Source organism: Scylla paramamosain, chromosome 23 (genome assembly GCF_035594125.1).
Source record: "Scylla paramamosain isolate STU-SP2022 chromosome 23, ASM3559412v1, whole genome shotgun sequence".
Lineage (NCBI taxonomy): Eukaryota > Metazoa > Arthropoda > Malacostraca > Decapoda > Portunidae > Scylla > Scylla paramamosain.
In genome coordinates, this window is record NC_087173.1 from 1,002,931 (window position 1) to 1,020,000 (window position 17,070).

The 17,070-nt window shown below is 36.6% G+C and overlaps 1 protein-coding gene across 6 annotated transcripts in view; it reads right to left on the bottom strand.

Moving 5' to 3' along the window:
• Window positions 1-17,070, bottom strand: part of LOC135111976 (circumsporozoite protein-like) — a 187,110-nt gene that overhangs the window by 160,325 nt on the left and 9,715 nt on the right. For 4 of the 6 annotated variants that reach the window (XM_064025709.1, XM_064025712.1, XM_064025710.1 and 1 more), the window contains exon 2: window positions 3,981-4,034. The exons of the other annotated variants lie outside the window; for them this stretch is intronic. In XM_064025709.1, coding sequence (XP_063881779.1) covers window positions 3,981-4,034 — 54 coding nt within the window. The remainder of the gene's footprint in view (window positions 1-3,980; window positions 4,035-17,070) is intronic. 6 annotated transcript variants of the gene reach the window in all.

Below are 17,070 nucleotides of genomic sequence, written 5' to 3' on the forward strand. Positions count from 1 at the left end.
AATAACCTCTTTGCATTTCTTAAGTACTCTGGGATATATTTCATCTGGTCCTGGTGCCTTGAACTTTTTTAGCCTATCTATCTCCTGTTCCATGATCTCCTTAGTTATGGAAATATCTGCTAGCTTCTCATTCTCATCTGCTCTAAACATCTGTTCACTATTTGGCATATCCTGCATGTTTTCCTGGGTGAAGACAGTTAAAAAATACTCATTCAGAATTTTACTAAACTCCTCCCAGAACTAACCAGCTCCCCATCTGCTGCCTTTAATAGACCTATAGTATCCTTATTCTTTTCTTCCTGTATACCTGATAAAATCCCTTGGGGTCCGTCTTCGCCTGGCTGGCTACCTTTAATTCATAATTACCCTTGTTGACCTCCTGATTGTTTCAACTAATTCATTATATTATGACCTTAAAACATCTTCACCTGCCCTTAATCTCTTATATATACTTCTCTTCTGCCCTATATGATGTTTTAACCTAGCAGTCATCCATTTAGGGTTATTTTTCTGTGATCTTATTGCTCTATACGGGATGTTTGTTAACTGACATGTATGGAATTTATCTACGAAATATTTATGCAACTCATCTACATTTACTTCACCTAATCCCCCCATCTCGGCCAGTTCCATCCTCTCCACTTCTTCATCTACTCTTCTCGACCTCATCTCTCCCATTTCAGCATGACTTGACCCTCCAACATACTCATACCTATCTCCCCATCTCTCTCTCCTCCACCCCTTACAGACAAATCTTCCCTTCTCTTGTCATTCACCTTCACACCTCACCTCACCTCTCTCATCCTTCCTTATCTCTCTCAACTCTGTTCCTGACCTCACCTCACCCTGCATCCGTTGCCAGTCAACTCCTTGGAGGTACCTTTTTAATTCCTCAAAATCTGCTCTCCTAAAGTCAGGTATTTTACTAGTATTTTTGCTTCTAAAAGTTTCTTCCATTTTAATTTGTACCTAATTTCCCAATGGTCACTATCACCTAGCTGTCCCCAACCTCTACCTATATGACTGTTTCCTCCCTGTTAGTAAGAATTATATCTAGAATACTGTTCTCCCTTGTGGGTTCTACGATTACCTACATTAAAATCCCTCTCATCCGGCATTCGAGCATCCGGCAGCTTCAAGTATCCAGCACATTTTTCCCCGAACCTTAAAATCAATAAAAAATCAATGTGTACTCATAAAATCGATTAAAATTCCCGTGCAAGGCATACTTTGTCCCCTCGCCACCAGAGCGCACTGCTTTGCGCCACCCGTGGCCCACTGCACTGTGTTTACTCAGTGACTCAGTCCCGCGTGTGCACTGTTTATCGCCTGACACCTTCATTATGCCTAAAGTTCTAGAAAAGAGGAAGCGTGTTGTGCTTGCACTTAAGCAGAAGGTAGACATTTGTCAACAATTAGAGAGAGATGAAAGCAGACAGCAACTAATGGCGGAATATGGTGTGGGCTCATCAACTATTTATGACATTAAATCCCAAACGAAAAAGTTGTGGGATTACATGAAAGCCACCGACACCCCAAAGGCAGCGGAAAATCGTCACACACTGCAGTATCATCGTGGTGAAATGATGGACAAAGTGTTATACGAGTGGTTCAGCTTGAAAAGATCAGAAGGAGTCACAATTACAATCACAATGTGTGTTGGTGAGTGTGAGGTGGCAGCACGGGTGGCGACGCGCGGCACGGCGATCAGCTGATCTTTGTTATGGTAAGATGCGTGAGTGTAGGGTGGTGACTGTGGACATAATTTCACTTCTATTCAAGTATCCAGCATGTCGGCGGTCCTGTTGATGCCGGATAAGAGGGATTTTACTGTATTTTAAAAAATTATCCTGAATTACCTTCAGAAATTCTTCTACTTCCATGTTACCCACCATCAGGCTCCAGTCGATATTCCTAAAATTAAAGTCTCCTACCACAAATACCTGACTGTACCTTCCTGCTCTATTTAATTCCTGCCACAGTGAGGTGTTAATTTCCCTTGTACTGTTCGGTGGCTTGTACACTACTCCCATTACTACTGACTGTGATCATTCCTTAATATCTACCCATATTGACTCTGTTTTGCTATCTGCATTCAATTCAATGATTAACATTTGAAAATAGCAGGCATAAGTAAAACATGTTATGAACATTTTTTTTTTTTAACATCTTCACAGTTCAACTCATCATTTTCTTTTTTGTTTTGTCAAGTTCTTTACAACACATCTCTGTTCTACAGTCACTGCTGAGTCTGATGGTGCCAACCAAGACTAGCTATCCCGTATAAGAAGTGAGTTATGGCAAATAATTCACGCACTTTCGCGCTAGAGCTCAATCTATAGTGATGAGGTAATAGTTGCAAGAGTTGCGAGACAGAAATCTTCGCCCACATGCCTATAAATTGAAATATGCAAAATACAGCAAAAAAGGTGAGTCTGACGAAGAAATTACATAAAATAAGATACGCCTTCAAAAGTTACCAACCAAAAAATGTTTCTGAAACTGAAATCAAAATTTTTATGTGGGGACACCAAAAGGTGGTCCTGGCCAAATCATCATTGCCCCCTCCAGGGCCAGGCGGGAGCAGTGAGGTGTAGAGATGTGTGGTAACAATAATATAAACCCCTCACTCTGCTAGGGGAATAATCCCTCAAAAGATATTTAATACTTTACTAAATGATAAAGAAAACTATAAATTTTCTTTCATTCGCTGACAAGAAAAAAAAAAAAACGTGATGAAATTAATATTTTCAGAAATCTACAACGACGAGCCTCTAAAAAAAGGGAGACAAATAGTGTGGGCCAGCTCTTGTCATCAAGGCCCACGTCACCTTGACTTTTCAAGGCGATAATCAACATACACAGAGACAAATAAGGACACTTCATAGAACTATACAAGTTTAACTCTGATTTTACTTAATAAAGCTGCAACAAAGGTTATGACGATAAAAAGTTACCTTAGGTTAGGCCGCAAATATTATGGTGGTAACGCTTCCTGGGAAATCAGTTAAAAATAATATCAATACCGATTGAACAAAGAAAATGTAAATATGTTTTCTCCAGATAAGGAAATTTTTTTTTTCTTTTTTATGTGGAAATCAAATTCACACTAAATATAGATTGTTACAGTAATAGTTTCCAAGGACACTTTATCATAACATGCAAAATATTATTAATCTACATAACCGTAAAATGCAGTAAAAGATAAATAAACAGATAAATTAGAAGATCTGATATTTACCTAAAAAGTCCTCAAGTGAATATTCCTGTTATTGTGGAAAGTTTTTTGTAATTGCATTTTTCCTTTCTTCATTCATATATTCGTATATAAAAAAGATATATATATATATATATATATATATATATATATATATATATATATATATATATATATATATATATATATATATATATATATATATATATATATATATATATATATACAAAAAAAAAAAAAAACGAATGCAAAATTGACAGCTAATTGTTAGGTTTCAACTGAATCTCCAAGTAAATATTTATACCAACAAGATGACACCATTATAGAAAATATATGATTTTGTATCCTTCTTTTTTTCTATGCATAAACTAAAATAAGCACATGAAGACTGGAATACAAAAATTATAGTTTAGAAAAAGATTCTCGGTTAATCCACAAAAGACTTTTTTTTTCCTGTAAGATGTTGCAATGAACATTATAGACTAAATTTACATTCTTTCTTCTTTCATATATATACCCTAGGAAGGCACAAAAATGGGAGGCAAAACAACGCTTTGGAAAAATATTTAAACTAATCCTTCAATGGATAATACTACTGACACGATACCGTGGAGGCACATCTTTTCTTTCCTTCATAGATTCATGGGAAGCTGACAGGAGAAAGGCTGGCAACAGTGACAGGTTTCACTTGACATGGAAAAAAAAAAGTTTAACAGCGAGTTCCAAAACAGAGTGCACATGATGTAATGAAGCAGGTACTCACTTTCCTCCTGCATGTGTTGGGAGTGTTCACCGCGGCACCACCTGCCATCCTTTCCTGAAAATATCAAAACATCCACATAAAAAAGTGATGCAGCTTGACTATTCTAGAAAGAGCTAAAAATGAACCAACATGAACAGAACCACCACAAATCCTTTACTGCATGAGTTACAATATACACATGAACAAAAAAGGAAAGAATAAATACTGAAGAAAAACACGAAATGTCATCAATAAAACATGTCAGATTCCTCCATGCAAGAACACATGGATACATGAAAAACAACACTGAAAACAGAACACACTTGAAACGCTAAAAATGTTAAATATGCACAACAGCTGCAACAAAATAAAACGAACAAACACCATTACATATATAACAAGATTAAATAACAAAATAAAAAGAAGCAAAAAATAATAAATGTAAAGCTTCCCAACATTTAGCAGTACAAACCTTAAAAACAACAGCAAGGATATACTTATAAAATAATAAGTACCACTTCAGTCTAGCCATAAAAAGTATTCACGGCACAAAACATGAAAATCCCTTTTGAGTATCTCTGCCAAGGTGGCCTGACTCATCTATTCTTCATTTTTATTATTGTTCAGTAATACAACACATCCGCCTTCCTCCGTTTGTGGTTCTGATAACAACAACAACAAACACTCTCTGACCACTCCTAGTTAGATACCTGCCTTTTCGTGTGGTTACTGCGAGGACACAGCATGTTACCTATAATGTCTTAAACAACAAAACAACAACAATAACAAGGGCTCCAGAGACCACAAAGATATCATAGTTGCTGTTGGTTCTGGATGTCACTGCTTCTTGGTAAGGATCTCAACAAAAGTGAACACCTGTGAGATCCACCCTACTTCATGCTTGTGCTGCTAACTTGTCTGGATGAAGCAATACATTTAGTGTGATACCTTTCACTGGACCTGCCTAGTATAGTTGTGTCTACATATTTCAGTTCCTGCAGTCATCTGAATAGAAAAGCCTCACTGCATAGCCAAGGTAGTGTTTTGCTGGCAATAACATTCCTATATATGCATTACCAAAGGCATCATATTTTTTTTTAGTCCCACTGCTTACCAAACCAATGCCAGACACTCTTTTGATAAGGTCCCACAGGAGGCCATCTTTCCTACCACGGCAAGACTCACACGATTTTCTCATATTTTCCCTGAAAACATATTGATGGATCTCAAGATGTTAGTGTTTTCTACGATGCCTTTGCTACTTCAACACTATACATATATATAGAAAAAAACTTTAACAGCAAAACAACAAACATGACAGCATCTGCTTAGATTCTATCACCATTGCTCTCTTGAAAGCAAAAACAATTTATATGAAAAAGTGTAACTGAAAAGAGTGTAGGTTAATTAATGAATGCTTTGATATTCTAAAAAGCTTTGCATTATAAAAGAAAAAAATTGCAGATATTCTCCTGACCAATTACTAATCTCTCTCTCTCTCTCTCTCTCTCTCTCTCTCTCTCTCTCTCTCTCTCTCTCTCTCTCTCTCTCTCTCTCTCATCTAAAGACCAGCTAATAAACAAATATATAAATAAATATCCCCATTAAAAGCATTTACTATGTGTAATTAAATCTCCTGTCGTCTGAACACACGAGTAATCACACGTCTGAAGAAGGCATGCTGATGAACACCAAGCTGACGAGCCTTTTTATTTGTTACTCACATTTGAGACTAGCGAGCCCTCGGAATATTTAGGCCACTTATCGACTTTTTATGCAAATATACTTTCAATGTACGTCTCAAACACTTTAAACACTTTAAACACTTTAAACACTTTATTATGTTTGTCATTTTACAGTTGAGTTAAGAACTTAATATAATTATAACAAACAAACAGCCCTTAGCAAGCAACTGCTTTATGGGCAGACAAAAAAAAAATTATATATATTTATATATTAGGACTAATTATAAAAGTAACTTAAAATAAAAAAAAAGAAAGAAGAAGAAGAACATTTAATCCTATATATTAGAGTAATAAAACACTTGTCCATATAATGAAGAATTATCCTTGAGTTTTTACCTTGTGCAATAACAGGAAATCTAAATTTGTACCTATAATAATATTAATATGGGTATATGAAAATATAAATAAGTTGCTAAGTCTAAAGGAACTCCTCATATGAAGCACAAAATTACCTTTGTTAATACCTAATAATACTGATTTTGGAAGAAATTGCACAGAACAGAAGATAAAATAGCACTTTAACAAATACATAATAATAATAATAATAATAATAAAAATAATAATAATAATAATAATAATAATAATAATAATAATAATAATAATAATAATAATAATAAGAAGAAGAAGAAGAAGAAGAAGAAGAAGAAGAAGAAGAAGAAGAAGAAGAAGAAGAAGAAGAAGAAGAAAGATACTGACGCTAATAATACAATGTAAATGCATGAAGAATTTATCAATACTAGGAGAAAGTTGAATAAATAAGATACAAGAAAATATAGTATATTATTAGATATACTTTTCACTATTGCCATTTCACATGAATTATTGACTACTGTGATGATACTAGTACATGAGGATAATGTCTGATGAGCTAGCGTATAACATATAACATATAACAAGCGTATAACATGTGTATAACTAATAAGCGTATAACAAATGACTCTTTAATTTTGTTTTGAAGCAAGATAGACTCTTTGATTGTTTTATATCACCTGGTAAATAATTCCAAATCTTAGGTCCTATATACATGGTGGAGTGTTTGAACAGTGTTAAATTAGGTCTGGGAATGCAAAGTGAATACTGGTTTCAAGTTTGGTAATTGTGTAAAGGTTGTGTATTGTAGTTACTTAAATTCAATGTTTTGTACATGAATGATGCAATGGAGAGTTGAGATAAATCAGCAAGGTTTAGGATATTGAGACTTTTAAATAATGGTTGAGTATGTTCATTAAAATCACTGTTTGTTAATATTCTAATAATTTTCTTATGAAGTATATTAACCTGGGATAGATGACAAGGGTAGGTTTGGGACCAGATAGGATTACAATAGGTAAGGTGTGGGTATATATGAGCATAGTACAGACATTTAAGAATTTTAATTGGGGCAAAGTGTTTTACTTTGAGAAGTAGGGGAATGATTCTGGATAGCCGTAGACAGAGATTGGAGATGTGGTGCTTAAAAGTTAGGTGTTTGTCAAAAATTACACCAAGGAATTTTATTTTGTCTACTTGTAAGATACTTTCATTTAGTATGGTTAGGTTGGGTAGAGGTTGGTGTATGGTAATAGTCTTAGTGAATAGAATATAATGAGTTTTTGTGGTATTAACTGTAAGTTTGTTAGCCAGGCACCAGTTTGAGAATTTTTGAAGTTCTATATTTGTCTTATTAATTAGTTCTGTTGGATTTTCTCCTATCAAATAGAATGTGGCATCATCTGCAAATAGTATAGTGTGGAGAGTGTCAGAAATGTTAGAGATGTCATTGATGTATATAAGAAAAAGGATAGGACCCAGTACACTTCCTTGAGGTACTCCTAACTCTACAGGTTTAGTTGAGGATGAGGTGTTGTTGAAAATGGTGTACTGTTGTCTGTTATTTAAATATGATCGAAACCAGTCATGGACACAACCCCGGACACCATAGTGGTACATTTTATCAAGGAGGATACTGGATTGGACTGTGTCAAATGCCTTACTAAAATCTATAAAGACTGAAAGTATGGATTTGTTTTTGTTAAGTGCAGTATAAAGGTCTGACGTGAAGGTGTTTATGGCATCAAAGGTGTTTAATCCTGATCTAAAGCCAAACTGCCTATTATTTAAAATATCTCTTTTCTTCAGGTATAGCATAAGTTGATATTTTATTAAAGATTCAAATATTTTTGAGAAATTTGATAATATAGAGATGGGTCTATAATTACAAAGATCAGTTTTGCTACCAGTTTTGTGTATTGGAATAATTTTAGCAAGTTTAAATTTTTCTGGAAACATTCCTGTGCTAATTGATTGGTTAAAAAGGATTGTGAGGGGTATGGAAAATAATGTATTATATTGTTTTATTATATGGATAGGTATTTCGTCAATATGTCCTTTTTTATTTTTGAGGGCATTTATTACTTGTATTGTGTCATCGGGTGTTACGAGAGGCATCACCATGGAGTGAGGATAGTTTCTGCGAAGGAATGATTTTGGGGAGGTGTCTGTGGGAGGCAGTTTGTTAGCAAGTTTTGGGGCAATATTTGTAAAGTGGTCATTAAATGCCTCAGATACTTCAAGTTGGGTGTCAAAAATTTGATTATTAAGAAAAACTGATTTTGTAGTAGAGCTGGGTTTTTTAATAGAGTTAGAGAGTTCATTTATAGTTAGCCATATCTTTTTGGTGCTTAAACGAAAGTCAGAAAATCTTTGTAGGTAGTAATTTTGCTTTGTGATTTGAATTAACTTTGTTAGGTAGTTTCTAAATTGTTTATACACATCAAAATCAATGATCCCCAATTTATAAGATTTATACAAATTATATTTGTGATGTATAGATTTTATAATACCTTGAGTGATCCATGGGTTTTGAAGTCTTTTAGTTGAGATTTGCTTTGTTGCTTTGGGGAATGAAGAGTAATATAAGCTGTAAATTGTGTCTAAGAATACATTGCAATTTATGTCTCTCTCTCTCTCTCTCTCTCTCTCTCTCTCTCTCTCTCTCTCTCTCTCTCTCTCTCTCTCTCTCTCTCTCTCTCTCATCATTTATCTCTGCATAGGAATGACTATTAAATGCCTTGACTGTTAAGGTTTGTAATGAAACCTGATATAATAATAATAGTAATGATAATAATAATAATAATAATAATAATAATAATAATAATAATAATAATAATAATAAAAATAATAATGATAATCAAACAGTTGTAACGAAAACTCCAGTACATCTGGTTTCACAGAGTTTATACCAAGCCTCCAGTACTTCCCCTACATAAGGGCTTGTTTGAGTACCTTACCCTCTCCTGGCCCTCTAGTCGTCCTTCATGGAATCCGATGCTCATAATCATATTAATTGATCTATCATATCAGCTTCGTCTCTCTCTCTCTCTCTCTCTCTCTCTCTCTCTCTCTCTCTCTCTCTCTCTCTCTCTCTCTCTCTCTTCAGAACTATCAATATACAGAATAGCAGGTTCAAAGTATTCTGTGGTCGTAAGACTCGGCCTCATCAGACAGTGCGAGCGCTTTTATGTTGATCTGCTTCCCTGCAATAATATTTAATGACAATGAGACTTTGGTTGTTAATGAACATGCCATCAGCACGTGCAATGACTGACCGACAGACAAATACACACACACACACACACACACACACACATAGTATCCAAGCTGCTATCTGCTGCTCTCCAAAAGCTGCTTGACTGTTTCCGTCAGCTTTACCAAATTATTTATAGCTAGGATCTTCTTTAGGGCACTCAGGAGACTACAGTCACTACACGCGGCCTCTGCACTAAAGAAGGAATAACAAAGGTACATCTACCACAAATACCTATTTTATTTCTATGTTTTTTTTTTTTTCCCCAGCAATCTGTAAATCTGCGTGGCTGCTGCTCAAGCTGGCAAAGCATTAACTGGAGCTGAGAGTGTGGTGATGGATGTTTTGACGGTATCTGTCCCTTTCTCTCTCCAAGTAGATATTGTAGAGTACCTACCAAATTATCTATAAAAATAAGACGTCTACATTCTGACACAATGAACGATGTTATTTGACACGTTTGGTGATAACGCCAGTGACAATTAGTAGCCCTGCACACTAAGGATAGTTTCCATATATTACATATGACCTAACAAATCTTAGCATAACGTCAAGCCATGCATACCAATTTTACCGACACGAAACGTGATCAGGCAGAGGGTTTTGCATTGTTCAATATGCCACAGTTCGCACCACACTTTAAAGATAGTTTTCGGAGATACTGTACATTCATTGGCTGAAAAGTTCTTTATACAGTCATACACATCAGTTACTTTCAACTTGGGTCCACTTAGACTAATATGTATGAGACTACACTTTTATTTGAAATATTTAGATACACGGTTCTACTTTATGCTTCTGTTTATCCTACTTAGTATTAAAACAGGAGTGGGATTTCATTAAGTTTATAAAGGAACGTTACTGAATGCTGTTGACGAGACAACAATGAGACAAATTCTTATTTCAGTTCTACATCACCAGTGTTTACAGCTTCACTCCAAAACAGGACTCCCTAATCTCCTCTCATCCCAAGCAAAGCCTCTTATGAGTAAATCGTTTCGTTATTGTCAATCTATTATCTGTTCTTTATATTCAAGAGAAAATATGGAAACAGTTGGATCTACTTTTCTATGTCAAGTCTTCTGGGTTGTGACTGATTTCTTTCTAGCGTCTGCAGCTTAAGAGTATCAATGAAGAATAATGATACTATTTCACTGAACTTAAAGCTTTCACTGTTAGGACTCTCTCTCTCTCTCTCTCTCTCTCTCTCTCTCTCTCTCTCTCTCTCTCTCTCTCTCTCTCTCTCTCTCTCTGTCTGAAACCATATCTCACTCCCAAGCAGAATTCACCTTCTCTCTTTTACCCATCTTTACTATATTTCAATAAGTAAAGCTATTTCCTAAGAAGTAACATCCTAACAATCCTCCTTCAGCTTGAGCAGCAACACTAATTTTATTGCAAACCCTCCAGTTCGACTTCGCTTAGATTACCCTACTTAAGGTTTCCAGTCAAGAAATACTCTACCATGCCTCGCCTCACCCTCCCTAACACTCCGCCAAGGCAATGATTCCCTTGGCACCATCGCCACGTGTACCAGGATGAGAGAAAAGCCGACAGTCCATAGGATACACTGCTAAGCCATGCGCGGATTAGCTCCGTTAGCATAAGTCCGAGAAGACGAGCAATTCAACTGACCTTGGAAAACCTTGAGCTGAAGCCAGGAGGGTAAGTAGTGTGTCTAGAATATGAAGGTGGTAGTTAAGTGAGACTGAAGAGGAGGAACACAAGTCATGTTGCGAGTGATGGATAAAGGCAAACAAGGGAGAGGGTCGCAAAGAGGAAGCGAGACGCAAGGCGCCTTCAGGCCAGTCACTGCTGGTGTCCCTCGCCTCCCCTTCCTGCCTCGCTGCGAGGTGAAGGGGCCACTACCACCGCTGCCTCAACACTTACACTACCTTTGCGTCTCAACACTGAAATGCTTGAATGAATGGGAATGAACAAGAAATTAATGAACACTTAGAATTGCTTATAACAAGTACATGTAACTAAGTGTTTTAAATCAATCTGTCTGTCTGCATCTGTTTGTTTATCTCTGCCTCACATGTTCACTATAATGTTCTGTAAGAATGAGCATCCCAATTTTTGTTGCTTTGTTGCAGTGCATCTATTTATATCAATGTTGTGTGTGTGTGTGTGTGTGTAACATTATGAGTGGAACAATATTTACGAGTATGAGTCAGTAGGTCTGTCTTCTGGTATATTTAGTAGTTTTAGGAAATCAATGACAACTACGTATTGTGCCTGAAAAATGGCATACCGTAAATACGAGGACATGAAAGAAAAAATATAGTTAGGTCACTATGTATGCATTTTCTTCACTTACAGTAATTGTTATCACAAAAGAATATACGAGTAATGGAAGAGGCATACGTTTATATTATGCAAACATTATGCTGTATTAATATCCCACTGGCTAATTCAGTTGGACTTTTGGTTAAGTACTCGCTGCAGGGCACGGTAAAATATTTATTAAAGTGCTTTATAAAAATTTGTGCAAATATACTCTTTAGAATGAAATATACCAGTTTCTGCCGCTATTTAAAACTACTTTGTCCATGTCTGTGTCTGCCCGCACATCCATCTGTCCCTCTGGCTATTTGTCTGTTTCTCTGTCTGCTTGCTTGCCTTCTATTTTTGCCTGCCTGCCTGTCTGCCTGCTTCTTTGCCTGCCTATCCTCTTCAAGTTAGGCTGACTATTTCCCTGTCACCCTGTCTGTCTGCCTGCTTTCTTTCTTTCTTTTTTGTATGTCCATCCACCTCTTTCCCCGCCCGTTAGTCTGTCTGCCTCCTTGCTTGCTTGCTTGCTTGCTTGCCTCCCTGCCTGTTTGTTTGACCGTCTGCCTTCCTGCCTCTCTCTCTCTCTCTCTCTCTCTCTCTCTCTCTCTGATGATTATCTAAACATGTCAAAACATTATTTAAACTACTACTACGAAATACCAAGGTACTTAAAGGCTTGTCTGTAAGTGGTATCAGTGTGAACAGGTTACATCACGCTCCTATACAATCATGATTGACGCAGCACACCCTCCATAATAGGTTGGCAGGCACTTCCCACATGTTAAGGAGTACTTCTTCATTTCACTCTCTAATTCAAACTTATTTATGCAAATGAAATTTAAGTTCGGGATTTAAATTATCACTTTCTTTTCTAGTGGATGAAACAAAAATGTGCTGTACAAATACAACGAAAAAATCTATATAAAAAACAATAATAATATTTCAGCAAAACTCCACAGTCACGAAAGCTTTTATAAATATATGAAGATATTCCAAAGGTCACACAGAGATATTATTTATCACCGTACAACTACAATACCTAATTCCCGGGAGCAGACTCATTCAGGACATAAAAAGATGAAAGACAAGAACGCACAGAAGAGTCTCCTCCCCATCCACGCCGCCATCGATCCTGCAGAAGCTGGCAGGAAAAGGGAAATAACATTTGGATAAAAAAAAAAAAAGCGTAATTTGAGAGGAAAGTAATTAATACTTCTATCACATCTAGTCTACATACGGTCCTATTTTTATTATTGATATCAGATGAGACGTTTCCTCTTCCTTAAATATGACTGAGTGGGATACATGTTTACTAGGTGACTATAGAGATGGGTTAGTTGCCCGGCAAGGACTCCATTCCTTATACCATTATTGTGACGGGGTCAGCAGCAAGTCGCCGAGGAACCTAGCCATCACCAAGGTCTCTTTAATGTGATTCATTTTCTTTGTTGTGAATTAGTTGTTTTTCTTCCTCAGTCAAATATACCCTCGTCAGATGACAGATGTAATCGCACCGAAAGACTAAATATCCGAGGTAAAATTTTTATAAGGAAGTGAACAGTTACAACCGGGGATTTGACATTAGATATTTAACAAGGCGATTGTTAAATGCTTCTATTGTATTCCATCTGACTATGTTGGAGGACAACTCTTTCCAAATATTTACTCACCATAATATATATATATATATATATATATATATATATATATATATATATATATATATATATATATATATATATATATATATATATATATATATATATATATATATATATATATATATATATATATTAACGAATCATTAGCAACAATGGATATCTTAGTCTATAAATTGGTATGTTCAACTTCAATAGCTACAGCAAAAGCAGCATTAGTAGTAGTAGTAGTAGTAGTAGTAGTAGTAGTAGTAGTAAAAAAGAACATGATCAAGATGAACAAGAACAAATACTACTGATAGTTCACCTACTACTACTACTACTAGTACTACTACTACTACTAATACCTATTTTCTTTTTTTGTATATATATATATATATATATATATATATATATATATATATATATATATATATATATATATATATATATATATATATATATATATATATAGGCTTTTTTTCACATAAGAACATAAGAACATAAGAAATAAGGGAAGCTGCAAGAAGCGACCAGGCTTACACGTGGCAGTCCCTGTATGAAATATACCTACCTATATTCATCTATTATCCCCATCCATAAAACTGTCTAATCTTCTCTTAAGGCTCCCTAGTGTCCTAGCACTAACAACATGATTACTGAGTCCGTTCCACTCATGTACCACTCTATTTGAGAACCAATTTTTTCCTATCTCATTCCTAAACCTAAATTTTTCAAGCTTGAACCCGTTATTTCTTGTTCTACTATGGTTGCTGATCCTAAGAATTTTGCCTACATTCCCCTTGTTATAACCCTTATGCCACTTAAAGACTTCTATCAAGTCCCCTCTTAACCTACGTCTTTCTAAAGAATGTAAATTTAACTTCAATTTCGCCTCGTAAGGAATACTCCTCATCCCCTGTATCCTTTTAGTCATTTTCCTATGTACTGATTCTAATAGACCTATATCTTTCCTGTAATGTGGGGACCAGAACTGCACAGCGTAGTCTAGATCAGGTCTGACCAACGCCAAGTATAACTTTAATATTACTTCCGACCTTCTACTTTTAACACTCTTAAAAATGAATCCTAGTACCCTATTTGCCCTGTTTCTGGCTTCTATGCATTATTTCCCTAGACAGAGTTCAGAGCTAACTATAACTCCTAAATCTTTCTCGTACCCTGTACCTACCAGATTTTGGTTGTTTAATGTGTACCTAATGTGTGGGTTTAATCTACCTATGCTAAGTACTTTGCATTTATTGATATTAAATTGCATTTGCCATCTGTCTGTCCATTCATTCATTCTATCTAAATCTGCCTGCAAGGCGATGGTATCCGATTCTGACCTAATTAATCTACCTATCTTTGTGTCATCCGCAAATTTACTAACATCACTACTAATTCCACTATCCAAGTCATTGATATATATTAGAAATAACAACGGCCCTAATACTGATCCCTGTGGCACTTCACTAATTACATGACCCCACTCAGATATTGAGCCGTTTATTACAGCCCAATACCTTCCCCTCTATCCCGTGTACCCTAACCTTTCGAAGGAGCCTTTTTTTTTTTATGTAGGAAGGACACTGGCCAAGGGCAACAAAAATCCAATTAAAAGAAATGCCCACTGAAATGCCAGTCCCACAAAAGGGCCAAAGCTGAAGTCAAAAATTAATGAATAAGTGTCTTGAAACCTTCCTCTTGAAGGAATTCAAGTCATGGGAAGGTGGAAATACAGAAGCAGACAGGGAGTTCCAGAGTTTACCAGAGAAAGGGATGAATGATTGAGAATACTGGTTAACTCTTGCATTAGAGAGGTGGACAGAATAGGGGTGAGAGAAAGAAGAAAGTCTTGTGCAGCAAGGCTGCGGAAGGAGGGGAGGCATGCAGTTAGCAAGATCAGAAGAGCAGTTAGCATGAAAATAGCGGTAGAAGACAGCTAGAGATGCAACAGTGCGGCGGTGAGAGAGAGGCTTAAGACAGTCAGTTAGAGGAGAGGAGTTGATGAGACGAAAAGCTTTTGATTCCACCCTGTCTAGAAGAGCAGTATGAGTGGAACCCCCTCAGACATGTGAAGCATACTCCATACATGGACGGATAAGGCCCTTGTACAGAGTTAGCAGCTGGGAGGGTGAGAAAAACTGGCGGAGACGTCTCAGAACACCTAACTTCATTCAAGCTGTTTTAGCTAGAGATGAGATGTGAAGTTTCCAGTTCAGATTATAAGTAAAGGACAGACCGAGGATGTTCAGTGTAGAAGAGGGGGACAGTTGAGTGTCATTGAAGAAGAGGGGATATTTGTCTGGAAGGTTGTGTCGAGTTGATAGATGGAGGAATTGAGTTTTTGAGGCATTGAACAATATCAAGTTTGCTTTGCCCCAATCAGAAATTTTAGAAAGATCAGAAGTCAGGCGTTCTGTGGCTTCCCTGCGTGATATGTTTACCTCCTGAAGGGTTGGACGTCTATGAAAAGACGTGGAAAAGTGCAGGGTGGTATCATCAGCGTAGGAGTGGACAGGACAAGAAGTTTGGTTTAGAAGATCATTAATGAATAATAAGAAGAGAGTGGGTGACAGGACAGAACCCTGAGGAACACCACTGTTAATAAATTTAGGAGAAGAACAGTGACCGTCTACCACAGCAGCAATAGATCGGTCAGAAAGGAAACTTGAGATGAAGTTACAGAGAGAAGGATAGAAGCCGTAGGAAGGTAGTTTGGAAATGAAAGCTTTCTGCCAGACTCTATGAAAAGCTTTTGATATGTCCAAGGCAACAGCAAAAGTTTCACCAAAATCTCTAAAAGAGGATGACCAAGACTCAATAAGGAAAGCCAGAAGATCACCAGTAGAGCGGCCTTGACGGAACCCGTAATGGTGTTCAGATAGAAGGTTGTGAAGTGATAGATGTTTGAGAATCTTCCTGTTGCGGAAAGATTCAAAAACTTTAGATAGGCAGGAAATTAAAACAATAGGACAGTAGTTTGAGGGATTAGAACGGTCACCCTTTTTAGGAACAGGTTGAATGTAGGCAAACTTCCAGCAAGAAGGAAAGGTAGATATCGACAGACAGAGCTGAAAGAGTTTGACTAGGCAAGGTGCAAGCACGGAGGCACAGTTTCGGAGAACAATAGGAGGGACCCCATCAGGTCCATAAGGCTTCCAAGGGTTTAGGCCAACGAGGGCATGGAAAACATCATTGCGAAGAATTTTAATAGGTGGCATGAAGTAGTCAGAGGGTGGAGGAGAGTGAGGAACAAGCCCAGATCATGAGGTACCTTGTCAAATGCTTTACTAAAGTCCAGATATAAGATGTCATAGCTATCACCATTATCTATGGTGATAGTTATTCACGCGAATCATTAGCACAACTGGTTATCTTGGTGTATAAATTAGTATGTTGAACTTCAGTAGCTAGAGCAGAAGCAGCAGAATTTGTATTACTGGTAGTAGTAGTAGTAGTAGTAGTAGTAGTAGTAGTAGTAGTAGTAGTAGTAGTAGTAAAATAGCAGCAGCAGCAGCAGCAGCAGTAGTAGTAGTAGTAGTAGTAGTAGTAGTAGTAGTAGTAGTAGTAGTAGTAGTAGTAGTAGTAGTAGTAGTAGTAGTAGTAAAGAACAAGAACAAGAACAAGTACTACTAGTACTATTTCTTTATATAGCAAGATATAACAGTAATGAAAACACCAGCGTCGCCAACAACCACAGCGATAACAAAGACATCAGCCGACACACACTGGGAGCAATGTTTCCGAGCCATGCAAATGGCAGCTTCCATGACCAATGGTTTCATTAATTATTAATATTATTATTACTATTAATAATAATAATATTATCATTATTGTTGTTGTTGCCATCATTACCATCTAAGAAATAATAATTAGAAATA